The 19212-nt window shown below is 42.5% G+C and overlaps 1 protein-coding gene across 2 annotated transcripts in view; it reads left to right on the top strand.

Annotated features, from left to right (window-relative positions):
- POLR1C (RNA polymerase I and III subunit C) overlaps positions 1-19212 on the top strand; it is an 868501-nt gene that overhangs the window by 574187 nt on the left and 275102 nt on the right. For both annotated transcript variants that reach the window (XM_044061017.1, XM_044061008.1), the window contains exon 5: positions 11181-11300. In XM_044061017.1, coding sequence (XP_043916952.1) covers positions 11181-11300 — 120 coding nt within the window. The remainder of the gene's footprint in view (positions 1-11180; positions 11301-19212) is intronic.

Raw genomic sequence — 19212 nt, 5'->3', positions numbered from 1 at the left:
GAAACACGATGAACATAGTACAGTTGTGTACACTTACCATAAATGTAGATGTTCGAGTGTCTTCACTGTTGCAGTCTGTTCCTCCCTCCTGTCCCCTCTTATTTTTTCTTTTGTGTGGTTCCCTTCTTCACCCTTCTTTTGAGGTGTATTTGCAAGGGGTATGGGATCTTTCTCATTTTGGAGCACCTGACATCTGGGGCAAGAAAAACTGGAGAACATGGCATCGGCTGTCAGTTTTGTACTCCTGGCGCTCTGACATCAGGGAGCATGGCTGAACAGCCAACGCCGGACCCAGACATTGGGATTCTGGCTGACCGAGGACTGCCTGCCAGCAGGGGAGAACCCTACAGTCATGACTGCAACAGTGAAGACACTCGAACATCTACATTTATGGTAAGTGTACACAACTGTACTTTACTCTGTTTGGCAGATGCAGATTCTTAAGGATGCCATTTGGAATAAATTCTCCAAGTGAAGTCTTTCATTGTGCAATGGAGTACATTTTTTCAGGTTATTTTTGTGCTATAATAGTAGATTATTTATTGGTTGGAGGCAATGGTGAAGTAGAGCATGATAGAAACCTCAAGAATGTTCTAGGTAAAGTACGTGAAGTAAACTTGAAGCTCAATCCTCTGAAGTGTAAATTCAGACTTCCAGAAGTAACCTGCATAAGACATTTGTTCATGAGTACAGGCTTGAGATCAGATCCAAGCAAGCCAGCAGCTGTTCTTGAGATGTCAGCACCAGATAATGTACAAGCTCTACAACATTTTCTAGGCATGGTTAACTATTTAGGCAAGTTTATGCCAGACTTCAGTGAATTGACAGCACCTTTGAGAGCTAATACACAAAAATGTTGTGTGGTCATGGTTGGAACAACACTAGAAGGCATTTGAAGACCTTGAGCAGAAAATTGCCACCCTACCTACATTAAGATACTATGATATAAACAAACCAGTTATTCTTTCTTGTGATGCTTCAAAATATGGTCTTGGTGCAGTTATGCTTCAAGAAGGCAGACCAGTAGCTTATGTGTCTAGAACACAAACACAAACTGAGATGCAGTATGCTCTGATTGAGAAGGAGCTTTTGGGAGTAGTATTTGCATGTTCTAAGTTTCGTGATTATATTTTTGGTCAAGCTGCTCAGATTCAGACTGGAGACCAACCTCTAGTTACTATTCTAAAGAAGCCTATTCATTCTGCTCCAGCAAGATTGCAAAGAATGATGCTTAAATTGCAAAATTACAATTTCAAAATGGTCTACACAAAAGGCAAATTTCTATCTGGCTGCTAACTTATCCAGATCACCCAGAAACACGACAAAACAGCTTGATACAGAGAATTTTGACTTTAATGTGATGTCAGTGCGTAATTTTCCTACCACTAGTCTTGAGTTGAGAGAACACAGTCAAACTGATCCAGATTTGCAGAAGCTCGCCACTACATTAATGTTCGATGGCTGTCAAAGCAATCTAGTGTGCCACCTATAGTGCAAACCTACTTTCCTTACAGAGGTGAATTGTTGATGGAAGATGGCATTATTTTCAAAGGTCCTAAAATTGTTCCTGCTTCCTTACAAGAATATATCCAGATTTTACATTGTGGCCACCCAGGATCCGGATCCACTAAGAGAAGAGCAGGACAATTTACCAAAAGACATTGATAAAGTACTTTCATCTTGTTCAGTATGCCATAGTACTAAACCGCATTTGCAAAGAGAACCACTTCAGCCAAGTCCAGTTCCTGAACTACCGTGGTCAACAGTTGCAGCTGATCTCTTTGGAACAATCAACACTACTTACTTTTGGTAGACTTTTATTCAAATTGGCTTGAGATTGATCTACTACCTAAGCTAACATCCACTGCTGTTATTACCAAGCTGAAATATAATTTCTCAGTTCATGGTAGTCCACACAAACTTCTTTCTGACAATGGTACTGTACTAGCCAGTTGTTTTGGAAATTTGCAAAAGACTGGGACTTTGTACATGTCACTAGTCGTCCTGAATATCGTCAGTCAAATGGTCTAGCTGAACGTGCAGTACAGAGTGCAAAGCAGTTACTTGAAAGGTCAAAACATGACATATTGATGTGTTCTTGAATTTGCTTAATCTCAGAAACATACTTTGTGATGATATTCTTGGCTCACATTCTCAAAGTCTACTTTCTAGGCAAACTAAAAGTACACTACCCATTGCTTCCAGTTTATTGAAGCCTAAACCTAAGAACAATAAAACCATCAAGACTCAATTGGTTAAGAAGTGTGATATCCAAAAATCTAGTTACAGCAGATCGAGTGGATTACATCATCCATTGAGGAAAGGAGAGAGGGTATTAATCCAGACAACGAAAGGTTTTGATCGAATTGGACAGATTACACGTATCTGTGCAGAGCCAAGATCCTACTTAGTAGATTCCGAAGATGTAGAATATAGGAGGCACTGTAAACATCTTCTTCCTGTATCAGAATCATCATCACCTTCTCAACATTGTTTCTGTAATGCAAACTTCAAATCTAAGAGTGAATCAGACTCTGTTTCCATACCAGAACGTGTTCAAAATTCTGATTCCATTCCAGAAAATGTTCCAGACATTCCACAGGTCAAACATTTTGCAGAGACGGTTCCAGTTGCTGTTTCTAATTCCCAGTTTTATGTCACACGATATGGGTGAGTGTCAAAGCCAAGTGTGAAAAACAACAACGTGGACTTGATTGTATATACATGTGTACTTAGTATTGTGCAATGCATGACAAAGAATTACCTGTGATTTCTGCATGTTAAATAGACTCAGTGTCATAGGAAATATTTCACAGAGGGAGGCTGTAGATCAGATTTCAAAAGAAGTGTGCTGTATCTTTAAGAAGCCTGTCAAGGCTGTACATGCACATATAAATTCCAGACATGTGCACTCCATAGTGCCATTTTGTAAGAGCAGCCACAGTGAGAACATGCATGATTGCAGTTGTTAGTTTGTATAGAAGTTCCTTAAGTTAGTCAGTAAACATCTATAGCAATGTGTTTGTATAGAATAAAGCTGCTTGAACAGAATCCACAATGGCCCTTCTTTTGTGTCTAAAGTAGGAGAGCGACATAACCTCTTATATTGAATGCAGAAGATACAAATCAATTGATGTCCAGGTATCCTTAGGTTTACTAGAATACTGCTAGGAAGATGCCAATATGTTACTGGCTATAAGTAACTGTCTGCCATCTGAGACTTCAGCATAGTGTGGCAGAATCTCCACTCTGTCAGGTTTGTTGTAGTCATTGCTGCATTTGACAAACCTTCACTTGTTTAGCTCTACGATACTTAACATTTTGGCTTTTCTTGCTGAGTTAGCCATTTGAAAGTATATTTTAAGTTCTCTCAGGTATAGAATTGTAAAATCCAAAGGACAAAGAAGACTTCTGAGCTGAGTGCCACTCAAACTAAGATTTAATTAGGTACAATGTTAAGTGCTTTCGTCCACTAGTCACTCGAACTAAGACTTAATTAGGTACAGTGTTAAGCGCTTTCGTCCACTAGTCACTGGACTTAGTCCAGTGACTAGTAGATGAAAGCGCTTAACACTGTACCTAATTAAGTCTTAGTTTGAGTGGCACTCAGCTCTGAAGTCTTCTTCCTCCTTTGGATTTTACTGTTATCAGTTTGTGTTTCAGGTATAAAGTTGAATAGAAATGGGATAGCTGTGAAACCAGGCATATTTGTAACTCATTCTGGCTGTTTTGTTTTCTAAACTATTTATCTGTTTCGCCATCCAGTCTCAACCATCAAGCCCCTGTCCCCTTCAGCCCAGTTACTGCCCAGATTCCCCAACATCCCAGGCAGTGAGAGAGGGAAATGACTGTGTTGAGAGGTCAAATAATTTCCTAAAATCTGACTGCAGCTGCATACTGCACTAGTCCTTTGTAAATGTGGCTGTTTCTGCACACTGCCTATAACTATAATGCACTGGTCATTTTCTGGCTTACACTGTCCATTTCTCTAGTACAGGAACTGCAATTCCAGGCATCCTTCAGGTGGAGCTTTTGTGGTAGGACACTCAAACACTATTTTTGTTGGATGAGCAAGCAAGCATTAGCAGCTTACTCCAGTTCCCCCTCACAGCTCGCATCTCCCAGCTCCTGTGCCACTAACTGAACCTGTGTTATTTGGGGCTTAGTCATAACCAAAACGTCTGTGCATGGAGCCAGCAAACATTTTTTTTCTTTATGATTGTGTGGCTTTCCTCTTAGAATCCCCACTGCTGACCTCCAGGTCCTGCTATACCCATATGATAATGGTGATGCTAGTGGTACTGTTGTCGTCTTCCATGGAGCAGGTGATAATGATATAGCCAGCTTATAAAGGAAGGCATGATGCTGGGACCTAGTCATATGCTTGAGCAACCCCTCTTCATTTGAATTTGTAAAACAAATGCATCAGGCATGCTTTTTTTTTTAAACCATGTATAGGGTTATGAACCTGTGTTGTAGATTTAAGCACATATGGAATATATAAAGGCATAATATAGTTTCTGTTTAGAGGCAATGTAGATCTTGTAGGTAAAGCTGGATTAAAGATTTATTTCCAGAACCAATGAGTTGTCCTTCCTTATATCACTGTTTCAGTATTCCATTACTTGTGGATTAACCTCCCAAGGGTAACGCAACATCCAGCTGGCATACCAAATCCAAAGCCAACAACCTTAACACACAGTGTCCAGTTCAGCCCTTAGGCATAGGTGTACATAAGCGAATGCAAATACATGGGAGTGTGATCCTAAGACTGTGTTGCTGCCAGTCTAACTGCAGAAGCTTGGCTAATAACAGTCTAAGTACTGTATCATCACTTTGACATTTATTACAAATGCAGGGCATAATATGTATATTTTTATAAAAATGAATGCAGTGTGTTTGGTCACACTTTCTGTTGGTTGACCACTGAAAGTACTGCGTTTTGTTTAAACATCGGGTATATCGAATGGATGTTTTATCATATGTTTACTTTGTTGTAACAGATATGTGGGCTTTATATTACTGTGTGTGTGTGTGTGTGTGTGTGTGTGTGTGTGTGCACATGCGCCTCCCTGACAACCTTAGTAATGTGTGCTAACCCTTAACCTTAACTTATAAAATCCCTTTCCATCCATAATAGTACCAGTAATTAGAAAAAAATTAGAGGTTAGCATTATGGAGGGGCTTTAGTTTAAAGATTGCAAAAGGAATGTGCTTTCTTTTTTGCAATCATTAGTGGGTTCACTGTTATGTGTTTATAGTGTGGTAGTTCAAAATATCTCGTCTGCTATTTTATGTTCGATTTAATATTTCAATCTAGCTCACTATAATCACATTCATATACAAACTCTGGTAGAGGTTTATGGGAGACCTATTCCTTTCTGGTCTTGATTATAGTTTGCCACATGATGTTCATCGTGCATATAGCTGCAGTAATCACAGATGGGTTTTCTGCCGTCAGGCGGTCCCTCGGTCGGCCGAATTCCAAAGTCTTGGTTCGGCGTCGGTTGTCGTTGCTCTCTCTTCTGACGTCAGTGAGGCCAGAGTATATAAGACACAGCCGACGCCATGTTCTTCAGTCTTTTTTGCTGCGCGGTGCCCGAAGCAGAAGCAGTTCGCAAGTGCCGGTCGGCCAGCTCCTGAATTACGAAAATTTTGGAAACCGAAGTCTTCATTAAAGCTAAGTACCCCGTTGGGGAAACTTTTCTTGCCTCAGACCGATGTCAGAAAAAGTTAATAATTGTATTTCTTGTGGGAAGCAAATACCTAATAAGGATTTCCATTCCCTCTGCATACCTTGTTTGGGCCCAGACCACGACGTCTCGGCTGTCGCTTTTGCGCTACCTTCAATAAACGCACTATTAAGCGTCGGGCGGAGTTCGCCCAACACTACTTTGGTAAAGCTTTTGATTATAAAATGTTGTCGGACACTCCGACTACCGTTTTGTCCAAAAAACGCAAGGAAAAGGACCGACACGCGAGGCCCGCGGTCCCCGCCGACACCACACCAAAACAGGCTACACGTGGTCCGGTTCTCAGCGAGACGCCTTTGCAGTCCCTGACTGCCGACGACACTCCTTTGGCGGTGTCCTCTGTACCCGAGACCGCTGGGACCTCGGCCCTTTCCCAGACTACAACCGAAGCCTTTGCTAATGTTGAGCCTACTAATGTGGACAGGTCCACCTCCACCCATGGTGTATTTAGGCCCTCATCTTCTTTTTCAATTAAGGCCTTTATTAAATCCAAAGCAGCCAGGCATCCCACGAGGCCTGTTGCACAGGGCCCATCTCCAGGTCCCATGCCTAAAAAACAGATGCTTAAAATGGCTGAGGATTTAATTACTCTTATCAGAGGTTCTCAACCCCCTCCAGACAAGAGACCCAGAGTGGAGGAAGATTCTCCCTCTTCTGATCAGGGATCCATTTTATCAGAACATTCTGATGCAGAGGAACACTCTTACTCTCCTTTTGAGGATTCAGATGCAGAACAGTCCATTCCTTCTGTATCTCCTCCTGAGGATTTTTCCTTTGGGGAAACCTTGCACACCTTGAGGGAACACTTCCATTGGGAAGGCCAAGACTTTTCAGATTCCAAGAAAAGGCTTAGGAAATTTCTTTTGTTACCTCAACACAGACCTTTGGCTATACCCCCTGTTTTGGACATACTGGATGATGTCTATTCGGATGCTTGCCTTAACCCGGATTCTCTGCCTCCTGCACCAGTCAAACCTGATGGGTATTACAGAGTACCCAGCTCTCACCAATTTCTCTTCAAAAGCCATAATGCTGACCCTGAAACCATTTCACAAGGCCCCAAGGGATTGAAGGCCTCCACTGCCAAGAATCCACTTCCTGCAGAAAGGGAATCAAGATCTTTAGAAAGGTGGGGTAAAAAGATATATACCTCGGCCACCCTAGCCATGAGGGCCTTAAACTGTCAGTTTCATATGCTTAAATATCAACAGTTCCTGTTATCACAATTAAGGAACAAAATGTCTCAACCTGAACAACCAGATTTAAAGGAGTTACAGAATATGATGCATAGTGCAGAGCAAGTGGGTAAACACACCTTACAATGTGGTTATGATGCCCTAGAGGCTTCAAGTAGAGCGGCTGCTACGGGATCAGTCATTCGCAGACATGCTTGGCTTAGAGAACAAAACTTGCCTGATCATGTGAAAGCTAAACTTCTAGATGCTCCTTTACAAAAGGATGTGCTGTTTGGTACTAATGCTGAGGAGATATTACGGAAAATGGAAGAAAAAACCAAATCCATGCAAACTGTCAAAACCTTTTTCCAGGTCCAACCACCACGTTTTAGCAGAAATTGGCCTTCAAAGAACTGGTCCTTTCCAGCTACTGACAAGCCCCAAAGAGGTAGATACAGACACACAAGGGGCAGAGGGCAATCACAAGGATCATATAGAGGACGACAATGGCAAACTCCAGCACCAAGAGGTGGGGAGGACAGTGCACAACAATACAGGAAGCAAACCCAATGACTCCCTCATTTCCAGGCCAAGCACGTTTCAGCTGGCAGCACCTTTGGGAGGAAAGCTAGCATTATTTGCAAACAATTGGCATATTGTCACAACAGACAAATGGATCCTGGACATTATAAACAGAGGCTACAAATTTCATTTCCACACTCTTCCAAAAATGAGAGGCATGCCAAACCTGCCACAGAATCAAAGGGCAGAGGCACAACTACAAATTTCAAAGCTCTTAACCATGAGAGCTATTCAAGAGGTACCTTCTCACGAACGAGGTCAAGGTTTTTATTCAAGACTTTTTCTGGTACCGAACAAGGTCAAGGTTTTTATTCAAGACTTTTTCTGGTACCAAGGAAAGGAACCGACTGGAGACCCATTTTGGACTTATCCATCCTAAACACATTTCTACTCGTACCAAAATTCAAGATGTTCACATTACAGCAACTTCTTCCCATGCTGGGCAAGGAGTTTTGGCTGGTAACATTGGACCTCAAGGAGGCATACCTGCATGTCCCAATCAGACAAAGCTGCAGAAGATACCTCAGATTTCTTGCAGGTTCAATCCACTATCAATTCTCTGCATTGCCCTTTGGCTTATCTACTGCGCCCAGAGTATTCACAAAGTGCCTGGCATCAGTGATTGCCTACTGCAGACTTCAAGGGATACAAATTTACCCTTATTTGGACGACTGCCTGATCCAAGCGGACAGCAAGCACATACTTCTGGAACATCTGACATATGTGACACGGCTATTGCATGCCCTGGGATACACAATCAACAAAGAGAAATCAAGGCTAACACCATCTCAGAAAATAACCTTCCTGGGTGCCAACTTGGACACAAACACCCAGATGGCCTGTCTTACACCAGAAAAACAAGGGCAACTATCTCAGTACTTCAAAATACTAGCAAAAAGTACCAGGCTTACTGCAAGGAAAATCCTGCAGGCTCTGGGATTCATGGCATCTTGCATTCTTTTAATCCTATGTGCAAAGCTGCATATGAGGAAACTTCAATGGTACCTAAAAAACCTATGGTCTCAACACAGTCACAGTTTGGAAACAATACTACCAATAATCCCATGTTTGCAAAAGGAATCTCTATGGTGGGCCCAAGCATGTCAAGCAAACACAGGCCTCTCATTCTGCAAGCCTCAAGCAGAGCAAGTTATCACAACAGACGCCTCATATTACGCTTGGGGGGCGCACATGACGGACAGGTGCATCCAGGGCAAATGATCCCAAAAAGAAAAGCACCTCCATATCAATCAAAAAGAAATGCTAGCAGTAATAAATGCAATTACAGCTTTCAAGGACTTCCTGCATCCAGGGCAATTACTCATAAGAACAGACAACACCACAGTAATGTGGTACATAAACAAACAAGGAGGAACACATTCATACCCCTTGTGCAGACTAGCCATGACCCTTTGGAACTTGGCTCTGGAATGGCAAATCGAACTTTAAGCACAGTACCTGCCAGGATTGGAAAACACACTGGCAGACAAATTAAGCAGAAATATGACAGATCCACACGAATGGAAGTTACATCCGCAGGTGTTTGCAGAAATAACCCAAGTGTGGGGGGGGCCAGACATAGATCTTTTTGCCTCCCACAGGAATCATCAATTGGAAAAGTTTTGTTCGAGGACCTTTCATCCAAAGGCCTGGAGAGTGGACGCCCTTTCATTCAGTTGGACAGCATGGACAGTTTACGCATTCCCACCTCTGCCTCTTCTGCCCAAGGTACTTTTGAAAGCAAGAGCAGACAGACCGAAGATGATACTGATTGCTCCAGATTGGCCAAGGCAACACTGGTACCCATTGCTGAGGAGCCTAACACATACTCCTCCCTGGTCCCTGCCTCTAATGCCACTTCTGCTGACTCAGCAGTTACAAAACTCTCCACAGTCAGCTAAAAACACTCAATCTCGCTGCATGGAAAATTCCTTAACACCACAACAGACCCTACTCTCCAAGGAGGTGCAGGATGTCATTTTGGAGGCCAGAAGACCATCTACTAGAAAAGCTTACTCTGCAAAATGGAAGCAGTTTTGTTCTTGGAATGCGAAAAAAGGCCAGGACCCTAGAAAACTGAACTTGCCTCCGGTATTACAGTATCTAGCTGAGCTGCTGAACAGTGGACTTTCATTTTCTTCCATAAAAATCCATGCCTCAGCTATTTCTGCAGAATACAACACGGATCCTCCTTTATTTTCTCACCCACTCTTACGACAGTTCCTCAGAGGGGCTAAGAATATTAGACCACCAAGGAAACAACCAATACCAGCCTGGGATCTTAATTACATACTAGAAAAATTAACATTGCCTCCTTTTGAATCAGCTGCCTCAACAGAATTGCAATATTTGTCCTGGAAAACTGCCTTCCTTCTGGCTATCACTTCAGCTCGTAGAGTTTCGGAATTACAGGCCCTCATGGCGGTGCAGCCCTTTCTCATTTTCCATCAGGACAGGGTCTCCCTTCGTACCAACCCATCTTTTATGCCTAAAGTGGTATCTAGGGTAGCTTTAAATCAAGCCATACACCTTCCTACCTTTTACCCCAATCCTCAAAACAAAGGGGAAAGGCTACTACATTCCTTAGACATCCATAGGCAGCTACGTTACTATTTGGACAGAACAAAGTCCTTCAGGAAATCAGAACAACTCTTTGTGTCCTATGCTGTAGGGGCTCAAGGGAAGCCAGTTTCCAAGCAGACTATTTCAAAGTGGATAGGCCACTGCATACGGTTTTGTTATTCCTATCATGGGAAATCTGTTCCTACAGGTATCAGATCACACTCCACCAGGGCCACAGCTACCTCTACAGCCTTCCTCAGAGGAGTTCCTACCAAAGATATTCTGGAGGCAGCCACTTGGAGTTCTGTACATACCTTCACAAAACACTACCACCTGCCTTTATATTCCAGAACAAGAGCAGGCTTTGCCACTGCTGTTTTGCAGGGCATTCTGGCTCAACCCAGTTCCTCCTAGTACCTACCACCCTGTGCGTAGCTTTGGGATTCTACCCATCTGTGATTACTGCAGCTGTATGCACGATGAACATAGTACAGTTTTGTACCTACCATAAATGTAGATGTTCGAGTGCTAATACAACTGCAGTACAGGTTTCCCTCCCTCCTTCCCCACTTGGTAAAGGCATGGGGCCTAACAACCTCTTCATACAGCCTGACTGGGTTATCCTTCTAAGGTTTATTTGCTTGCAACCACTGTTTTTGGATTATATTGCATTACATGTATACGCATATAAGCATAATTTATGTATTGCCTTCTTTCGGGGGGCACCTGACATCTGGGGCAAGAAAGACTGAAGAACATGGCGTCGGCTGTGTCTTATATACTCTGGCCTCACTGACGTCAGAAGGGAGAACGACGACAACCGACGCCGGACCAAGACTTTGGAATTCGGCCGACCGAGGGACCGCCCGACGGCAGAAAACCCATCTGTGATTACTACAGCTGTATTAGCACTCGAACATCTACATTTATGGTAGGTACAAAACTGTACTATTTCTGTGTAGTTGTTCGGGGTGGTACTTAATTCTGTTTGACTGTAGAGCTGTAGATAGTGTGCCGCCGTCTTCACTAGTTTGTATAACTGTTAATTAAAAAAACAAGTGAACATATCAGCCAGTCCATTGCACATATTTTCTTTTTTATTGTGTAGGAGATGATGAGGGAACCGAAATTGACACACTTCAGTTTCAGTTGAAAGTCAAGTGTACCAGGAACCCAAAAGCGACTAAAGATTCTGTTGATCCCAATGAGCTCTACCTGAACCACAAAGGTAATTCTGATCACTTTTGTCCATTTTTTTTTACAGTGCAGTCAAGATGTCTTAAAGCAGTTACTAAGATAGTGCCTTAAAACCAATGCATTTTGCTACCGTGTAGTCTGCCATACTATTAATTTCTTATAAACTTACAGGTATCTTGCATAAAGCAGCTGCAATGCTGATAGTGACACTCATTTCAGAATATAAAACAGTCATGAGTCATGAGTGTAAGTCATGTTATGATTTGCTTCTTAACCTAGCTAACGTGTCAGTCTCCTGCCACTCCACCTCACCCCCTTGAAGCTAAGTCTTCATATACCTGAGGCACATGTAAACTTTATTACCGCCTCACTTAGTCACCACCCAACCAGTTATATGTCGTAGTGTCCTTACTTTTAAAGTATATACAGATTCACAGTGAGTTCTTGTTACAACACTGGCAGAAATGTAAAAGGAGGCTTGTTTTACACGTGTCAGATTTCGCTATTTCTTTTCCATTTATGAATTTAACAGATTTGTATAGTCTGGATCGTGTGAATGAGGTATGAAGTGTTCTATACAACTGTGACTGTTTTTAACTGTTTTGACATGTGTCTTCTTTGCTAACAGTAGTCTGTTAGTAGTGAGCCGTTTTCCTCCCTTGCAGTTCAGAGCAGTGTGGAGGTAAGTATTACTGCTCCCCCATGAACTTTCGACCATTCCTAAATCTAGGTTACTTAGGTTCATAGGTTCATACTAGGCTATCTGCCCAAGGGATTTTGTTCCACAGCATAGGGAGTCTCTGGGTGATGAATCTGTCCCTCCAGCATGTTCTATTAATAACCGTGTCAAGGTTTAAGTCTCCCGCCCTTGTGGTTCTGAGGGATCTAGATTTTTTGAGGTGAAGCATATTCATCAAATCAGGGTTTGACATGGCCTTATATGTCAGGCACAGGTCACCTCTGAGCAAGCGGTATGAGACTGAATAGAGCTGGAGTTCTTTCAGTCGGGCAGCATAAGACATATTTTTGAGACCCTTTATCCTTTGGTGAGGAACTTTTGGGGCCTTTCCAGCTGCTGCAGGTGTCGGGTCAGATACATTCTGAATGGGGCATTGTACTCAATCATAGGTCTAATGAGTGATGAGTACAGGGGGACGATGACCTCCCTTGATCTAGATGTGAATCCTGTCATGATCAGGTGGGCAATGTAGAAGGTTTTCCTAACTACTTTAGCAACATGAGTGTCAAACGAAAGGCTACTGTCAACCTGGGTCCCCAGATCCCTGATGACTTCTTCTGTGCTCAGTGGATTGCCACCTATATGGTAGCTAGGGGTAACCTTTTTTTCCCGAAGGGTATGACTATGCATTTCTTGGCATTTAACTTTGGGCCATGGCTCTGGCACCAGTTATCCGTTTCTGTGAGGCCCTTCTGAAGGATATCTGTGTCAGATGTGTTTTCGACTATGGTGCCCAGTTTGCAGTCATCTGCAAACTTTGTCAGCCATAACCCTCCTGTGTTTGCCTGTACTTCAGAAAAGTAGATGCCGAACAAGAGTGGACCCAGAACTGAGCCCTGTGGGACACCACTTGTGACAGGCTTTGAGTCTGACATGGCTCCAGCAACTTGACCCTGTGGGTTCTGTCACTTAGCCAGTTTGCAACCCATCTTGTGATGTATGGGTTTACATTCAAGCTGATGAGTTTTTCGATGATACCTGAGTGGGGTATTGTGTCAAGGCCTTTGCCAGGTCAAGGTAGGCTGTATGGACTGCCTTTCCTCATCAGTGGCCTTGGTGACTGTCTCAAAAAGTCAACCAAGTTTAAAAGGCATGATCTGCCTTTGACAAAGCCAAACTGGGTTGGATCCAAAGTCTGCAAGTTCCCTATGTCTTTATTTGAGTTCCATTATGATCCTCTCCATGGCTTTGCAGATAAGGCTTGTCAAGCTAATGGGACGGTAATTTCCAGGGTCGGTGGAGGCACCGCCCTTGTGAAGTGGGACCACAGTCGCCGTGCGCCACTCCTTGGGTACGTATCCTGAGGTGAGGCCAAGATTAAACAGCTGTCCTAACTGCGGGTTTAATTCCTCATTGAGTTCGTGGAGCACACAGCCGGGGACACCATCCGGTCCCATGGATGCTGTGTTTTTGCTTTGGAGAGAGCAGTTCTCACCTGGGCGTTGGAGATGTTTGGGGGGCTACAATCCTCTGGTATAGATATCTCTCCTTTTGGGGAGGAGGGGGGGGAGAAGTTTGCACTGAACCTGTCAGCCAGTATGTTGGCAATGTGTGTAGGTTCAGTAATCTTCACATCATTTTGAACTAATTCTGAGCATATCTGGGAGTTTCCTCCTAGGTTTCTAACATAGCTAAAGAAGGCCTTATGATTGTCTTTTGAGTCCTTGATGATTTTTCTCTCAAAATTTGCCTTGGATGATTTTATGAGAGCTCTTAGTTTTTTACTTATAATGATCAAAGGTGTCTTACCTTTCAAGGATTTTGCTCTATCTTGTAGTAGCTTCCTCTTTTTGTTGTAGAGCTTGTTTATGACTGGGGTCCACCAGACTGGACGCTTGCCTTTGGTACAAAGAGTCTTAGTTTTGTTTGGGATTGCCTGATCCATGCAGTCCTGTAGGTGCTGGTAGAAGCATTTGTAAGTGATTCAGCGGTTTGAGTAATGTTTACCACTGGCTCAGGGGCCTTAAAGGAGACCACACTAGTTTTTAGAAGTGTGAAGTCGGCTTTTGAGAAGTTTTTCACTGTGGTCTTTTTTATTTCAGTTGGGGGGATGAGGACCTCCAGCGAGATTAGTTTATGATCTGATCTCACCAGTGAGGGGTATACTTCCGGTGTTGAACATTGTGATCCCATGTTCGTGATGATGAGATCAAGTATGTTTTCTCCTCTTGTGGGGATGGTGACTAGTTGTTCCATGGCATTTGAGTTTATGAACTCCAGGAACCTTTGGGCTAGAGTGTTTGGGCTTGAGTAGTGTTCCCAGTCTATATTAGGGTAGTTGAAGTCACCTAGTATGATGGTGTTTGGAGATACATTTATCCCTCCATTGTTTTCAGGAAGGCCATGTGAGGTTCCTGAGTTTGAGAGGGTGGCCTGTAACATGCTACAAATTGCAGAGCAGTCTTGCCTATGGTTAATTGCACCTGGATGGTCTCCGATGCATCGTGCGTTGCCACCAACCTTGAGGTGTGGGTGTCCTTATGAATATGGACACCCTCCTTTCTTGGTGTTGTCCAGACTTTGGGGCGAACGCATGATATGAGGTGAAACCTGCTAGTGCTGGGGTGCTCTCAGGAGCCTTGAACCAGGTTTCTGTCACAGCACAGACATCGATGTTCTCCATACTGAGAAGGGCCTCGAAAAGTGCATCTTGAGATTGAGACTTCTGACATGAAGCAGCATTACCCTTAGTTTTTTTACTTTTTTGTGTTCTAGGGTGGTAGGTTTAGAATTTGAGCCTTGCCTAAAAAAGGCACTATGGGGGTGGCAAGAGCCTTTGCCAATATCCGAAGCCTAGGGTGACAGGTGCAAGCCGCCCCTTGGCAGCGTGGCTTGTCCAGCATGTCATCCCAGGCAGACAGACATTGATCCCCTTTGAATGACACCAGAATTTAAGCCAATTATTAAAGCTGATCATCTTATCACTGTATTGTGGCATCATTCTAGGTGAAGGTAGGATACTGCTCAAGGTCAGGGTCATACCTGCCTGGGCTACATAATCAGAGAGCTCCTCAATGTCTCTTTTCATGTAGACCAAGGAGGTACGTCTCAGGTCGTTGACACCAGCGTGGACAATGACTGAGTCGTACTTGTACCTGCTGTTGAGAGACCTGAGTGCTTGTGTTATGTGGCGGATTCTAGCTCCCGACAGGCAGCTTACTGTGACCTTCTCCTTACTCAGGTGAGCGGGACGTCAGTGTGTCTGACTATGGAGTCACCTATGACAAGTATGTTTGGTGTTGTATTTGGCCTTAAGGGCAGTGACTGCTTTGCACACTGATTTTGTTGTTTATGTGTTGTTTGTGTGGTGTATTGAGTTTGCAGTTGCTTGGGTGTCTGCTTTGGAGGCCTCTGCTGTTTAGGTAAATTTTTACTCAGAGCCTCCGAGTATGTCTTAGTGTGTTTATGTGTTTGATTCAGTGGTGTGGTTGAGTTATGTGAGACTGGTATTGTGGTGTGTGTAGTTGCCTTCTCCTGCCTGGTCTTGCCAGTCCTGAGTTGAGAGAGCTCAGCCTCCAGTCTGGCTAAATAGCTGCATCTCTCACAAGTGTTAGTGTTACGTGGGAGGAGGAGAGGGTTGTCCGTGTACATGAGGCAGTTGTAACGTTGTCTCAGAATTCCCAGATTCACCAACTGGGCAGGAGAGGACACCAGCATCTGACCCTTCGACATGCTAGAAAGAATTATGAGTTCGTATGAGACAGAAAAGTAGTGGGCTTAGCAGGGAAGTGGGCACTCCTGGGGGGTTTTGATAGTGAGAGATTTGTATAATATAGGAGTGCTTGACCTGCAAAGAGAATGCTTATAAGACAAGGGATATGCTTATAAGACAAGTGCTGAGCTTTTTGAGAAGAAAAAGCTATTTGGAACAAGTGCTGCACTTGTTAGTGTAGGTGTAAACTGTTTAGGCTCCTAACAGAGCAGTTCTAAGGGAAAAATTGAAGAACAGACTTTCTGGAGCCAGAAAGGGTTTAACCGGCGCTGCCCGATGCTGCTCTAGTGGCAACTCCACGCTAAATCGCGCTAAAGCACGTTAAAGCGTGCTTGATAGCAGGGGCTGGAAAGAAGCAGGAATAGACCCAAAAGGGAAAATAAAACTACAGTTTCAAGTCAGTAACCACCTCTACGGGGGGCAGGGAAGCTGCACAATGTTAGTCACTGCCACTGATCAACAGAGACCCTCCTCCAGCACAAGCAAAAATGGCCTCACAGAAACTTTCAAACAGTTCAGGAACAGCAAGCCTGTAACTGAACTTTTTTAACTCTCAGAAAAGTGGGAAAAAATCAAGATTTTTTTTTTTGTTTTGTTTTTTACAGAGATAGCAGAGGTTCACAAGTAATATCAAGTTATAACAGTGCAGTAAATGACCCCACACAAGAGTGCTAGGTCAAGGACAGAAAATATGCAAGTTTTAAGAAAAAAACGATTTAAAATTAAGTGCAAACAGGAAATTCAGCAAACCGCTTTTGGTTGTGCTCTAAATACAGCTACTAATACAGAAATCAAGTTTAACAAGCCAGAAAATGCTCAAGCTAGGCAGCTATGCAGAAAAACTTAGCAAATAAACAGAGAAAAAATACTTAAAATCTCAAAAGTGGCTCCCTTCTTCTCTCAGCGTTTTTTCCTCTTGGAGGGTGCTTCACCAACAGCCAGCAAGCCTGAAAAGACACCCAAACCACGAGGCAACTAGGTTTTAAGAGAGGAAGATGAAGGAGTTATGGAAATGACCCCTAGTGGCCAATAAAACTACAGTTTCAAGTCAGTAACCACCTCTACGGGGGCAGGGAAGCTGCTCAATGTTAGTCACTGCCACTGATCAACAGAGAGACCCTCCTCCAGCACAAGCAAAAATGGCCTCACAGAAACTTTCAAACAGTTCAGGAACAGCAAGCCTGTAACTGAACTTTTTTAACTCTCAGAAAAGTGGGAAAAATCAAGATTTTTTTTTGTTTTGTTTTTACAGAGATAGCAGAGGTTCACAAGTAATATCAAGTTATAACAGTGCAGTAAATGACCCCACACAAGAGTGCTAGGTCAAGGACAGAAAATATGCAAGTTTTAAGAAAAATGATTTAAAATTAAGTGCAAACAGGAAATTCAGCAAACAGCTTTTGGTTGTGCTCTAAATACAGCTACTAATACAGAAATCAAGTTTAACAAGCCAGAAAATGCTCAAGCTAGGCAGCTATGCAGAAAAACTTAGCAAATAAACAGAGAAAAATACTTAAAATCTCAAAAGTGGCTCCCTTCTTCTCTCAGCGTTTTTTCCTCTTGGAGGGTGCTTCACCAACAGCCAACAAGCCTGAAAAGACACCCAAACCACGAGGCAACTAGGTTTTAAGAGAGGAAGATGAAGGAGTTATGGAAATGACCCCTAGTGGCCAATAAAACTACAGTTTCAAGTCAGTAACCACCTCTACGGGGGGCAGGGAAGCTGCTCAATGTTAGTCACTGCCACTGATCAACAGAGAGACCCTCCTCCAGCACAAGCAAAAATGGCCTCACAGAAACTTTCAAACAGTTCAGGAACAGCAAGCCTGTAACTGAACTTTTTTAACTCTCAGAAAAGTGGGAAAAATCAAGATTTTTTTTTTGTTTTTGTTTTTACAGAGATAGCAGAGGTTCACAAGTAATATCAAGTTATAACAGTGCAGTAAATGACCCCACACAAGAGTGCTAGGTCAAGGACAGAAAATATGCAAGTTTTAAGAAAAAAACGATTTGAAATTAAGTGCAAACAGGAAATTCAGCAAACCGCTTTTGGTTGTGCTCTAAATACAGCTACTAATACAGAAATCAAGTTTAACAAGCCAGAAAATGCTCAAGCTAGGCAGCTATGCAGAAAAACTTAGCAAATAAACAGAGAAAAAATACTTAAAATCTCAAAAGTGGCTCCCTTCTTCTCTCAGCGTTTTTTCCTCTTGGAGGGTGCTTCACCAACAGCCAACAAGCCTGAAAAGACGCCCAAACCACGAGGCAACTAGGTTTTAAGAGAGGAAGATGAAGGGGTTATGGAAATGACCCCTAGTGGCCAATAAAACTACAGTTTCAAGTCCGTAACCACCTCTACGGGGGCAGGGAAGCTGCTCAATGTTAGTCACTGCCACTGGTCAACAGAGAGAGACCCTCCTTCAGCCCAAGCAAAAATGGCCTCACAGAAAATTTCAAACAGTTCAGGAACAGCAAGCCTGTAACTGAACTTTTTTAACTCTCAGAAAAGTGGGAAAAAAGCAAGATTTTTTTTGTTTTTGTGTTTTACAGAGATAGCAGAGGTTGACAAGTAATATCAAGTTATAACAGTGCAGTAAATGACCCCACACAAGAGTGCTAGGTCAAGGACAGAAATTATGCAAGTTTTAAGAAAAAAACGATTTAAAATTAAGTGCAAACAGGAAATTCAGCAAACAGCTTTTGGTTGTGCTCTAAATACAGCTACTAATACAGAAATCAAGTTTAGAAAAACGAAAAAATAACGGCACCAACTGCAGTCAGGTTGAACGTTCATAAAAATTGCTTTACTACGTAAGCGCTTTCATGCAGATACTCTCCGCACTTCTTCAGACAAACAAATACACAATTGTTACAGCTTATATAACCACATTCATAATTAAATCATTAAACAATTAATACAATTGATTAAGGTGAATATACTTTTTACAATTTAAAGCAATACAATGCTAAAATTAACTCAAACAATTCAATATTGAAACATTCTTATGTGGATAATGCAGATACCAACACCATACTAAGAATAAGAAATACAAAATATACGTAAAAATACTTATTCATAAAGCAAAATTTCTGATATCTGGTATCTGCATTATCCACATAAGAATGTTTCAATATTGAATTGTTTGAGTTAATTTTAGCATTGTATTGCTTTAAATTGTAAAAAGTATATTCACCTTAATCAATTGTATTAATTGTTTAATGATTTAATTATGAATGTGGTTATATAAGCTGTAACAATTGTGTATTTGTTTGTCTGAAGAAGTGCGGAGAGTATCTGCATGAAAGCGCTTACGTAGTAAAGCAATTTTTATGAACGTTCAACCTGACTGCAGTTGGTGCCGTTATTTTTTCGTTTTTCTAGTTTTGGTTTCTAAGTTTGTAGTTTACAGAAATCAAGTTTAACAAGCCAGAAAATGCTCAAGCTAGGCAGCTATGCAGAAAAACTTAGCAAATAAACAGAGAAAAAAATAC

The sequence above is a fragment of the Protopterus annectens genome, chromosome 1.part0 (genome assembly GCF_019279795.1).
Source record: "Protopterus annectens isolate FY-2018-M chromosome 1.part0, PAN1.0, whole genome shotgun sequence".
NCBI lineage: Eukaryota > Metazoa > Chordata > Ceratodontiformes > Protopteridae > Protopterus > Protopterus annectens.
This window is presented reverse-complemented; position numbering and strand designations above follow the sequence as displayed.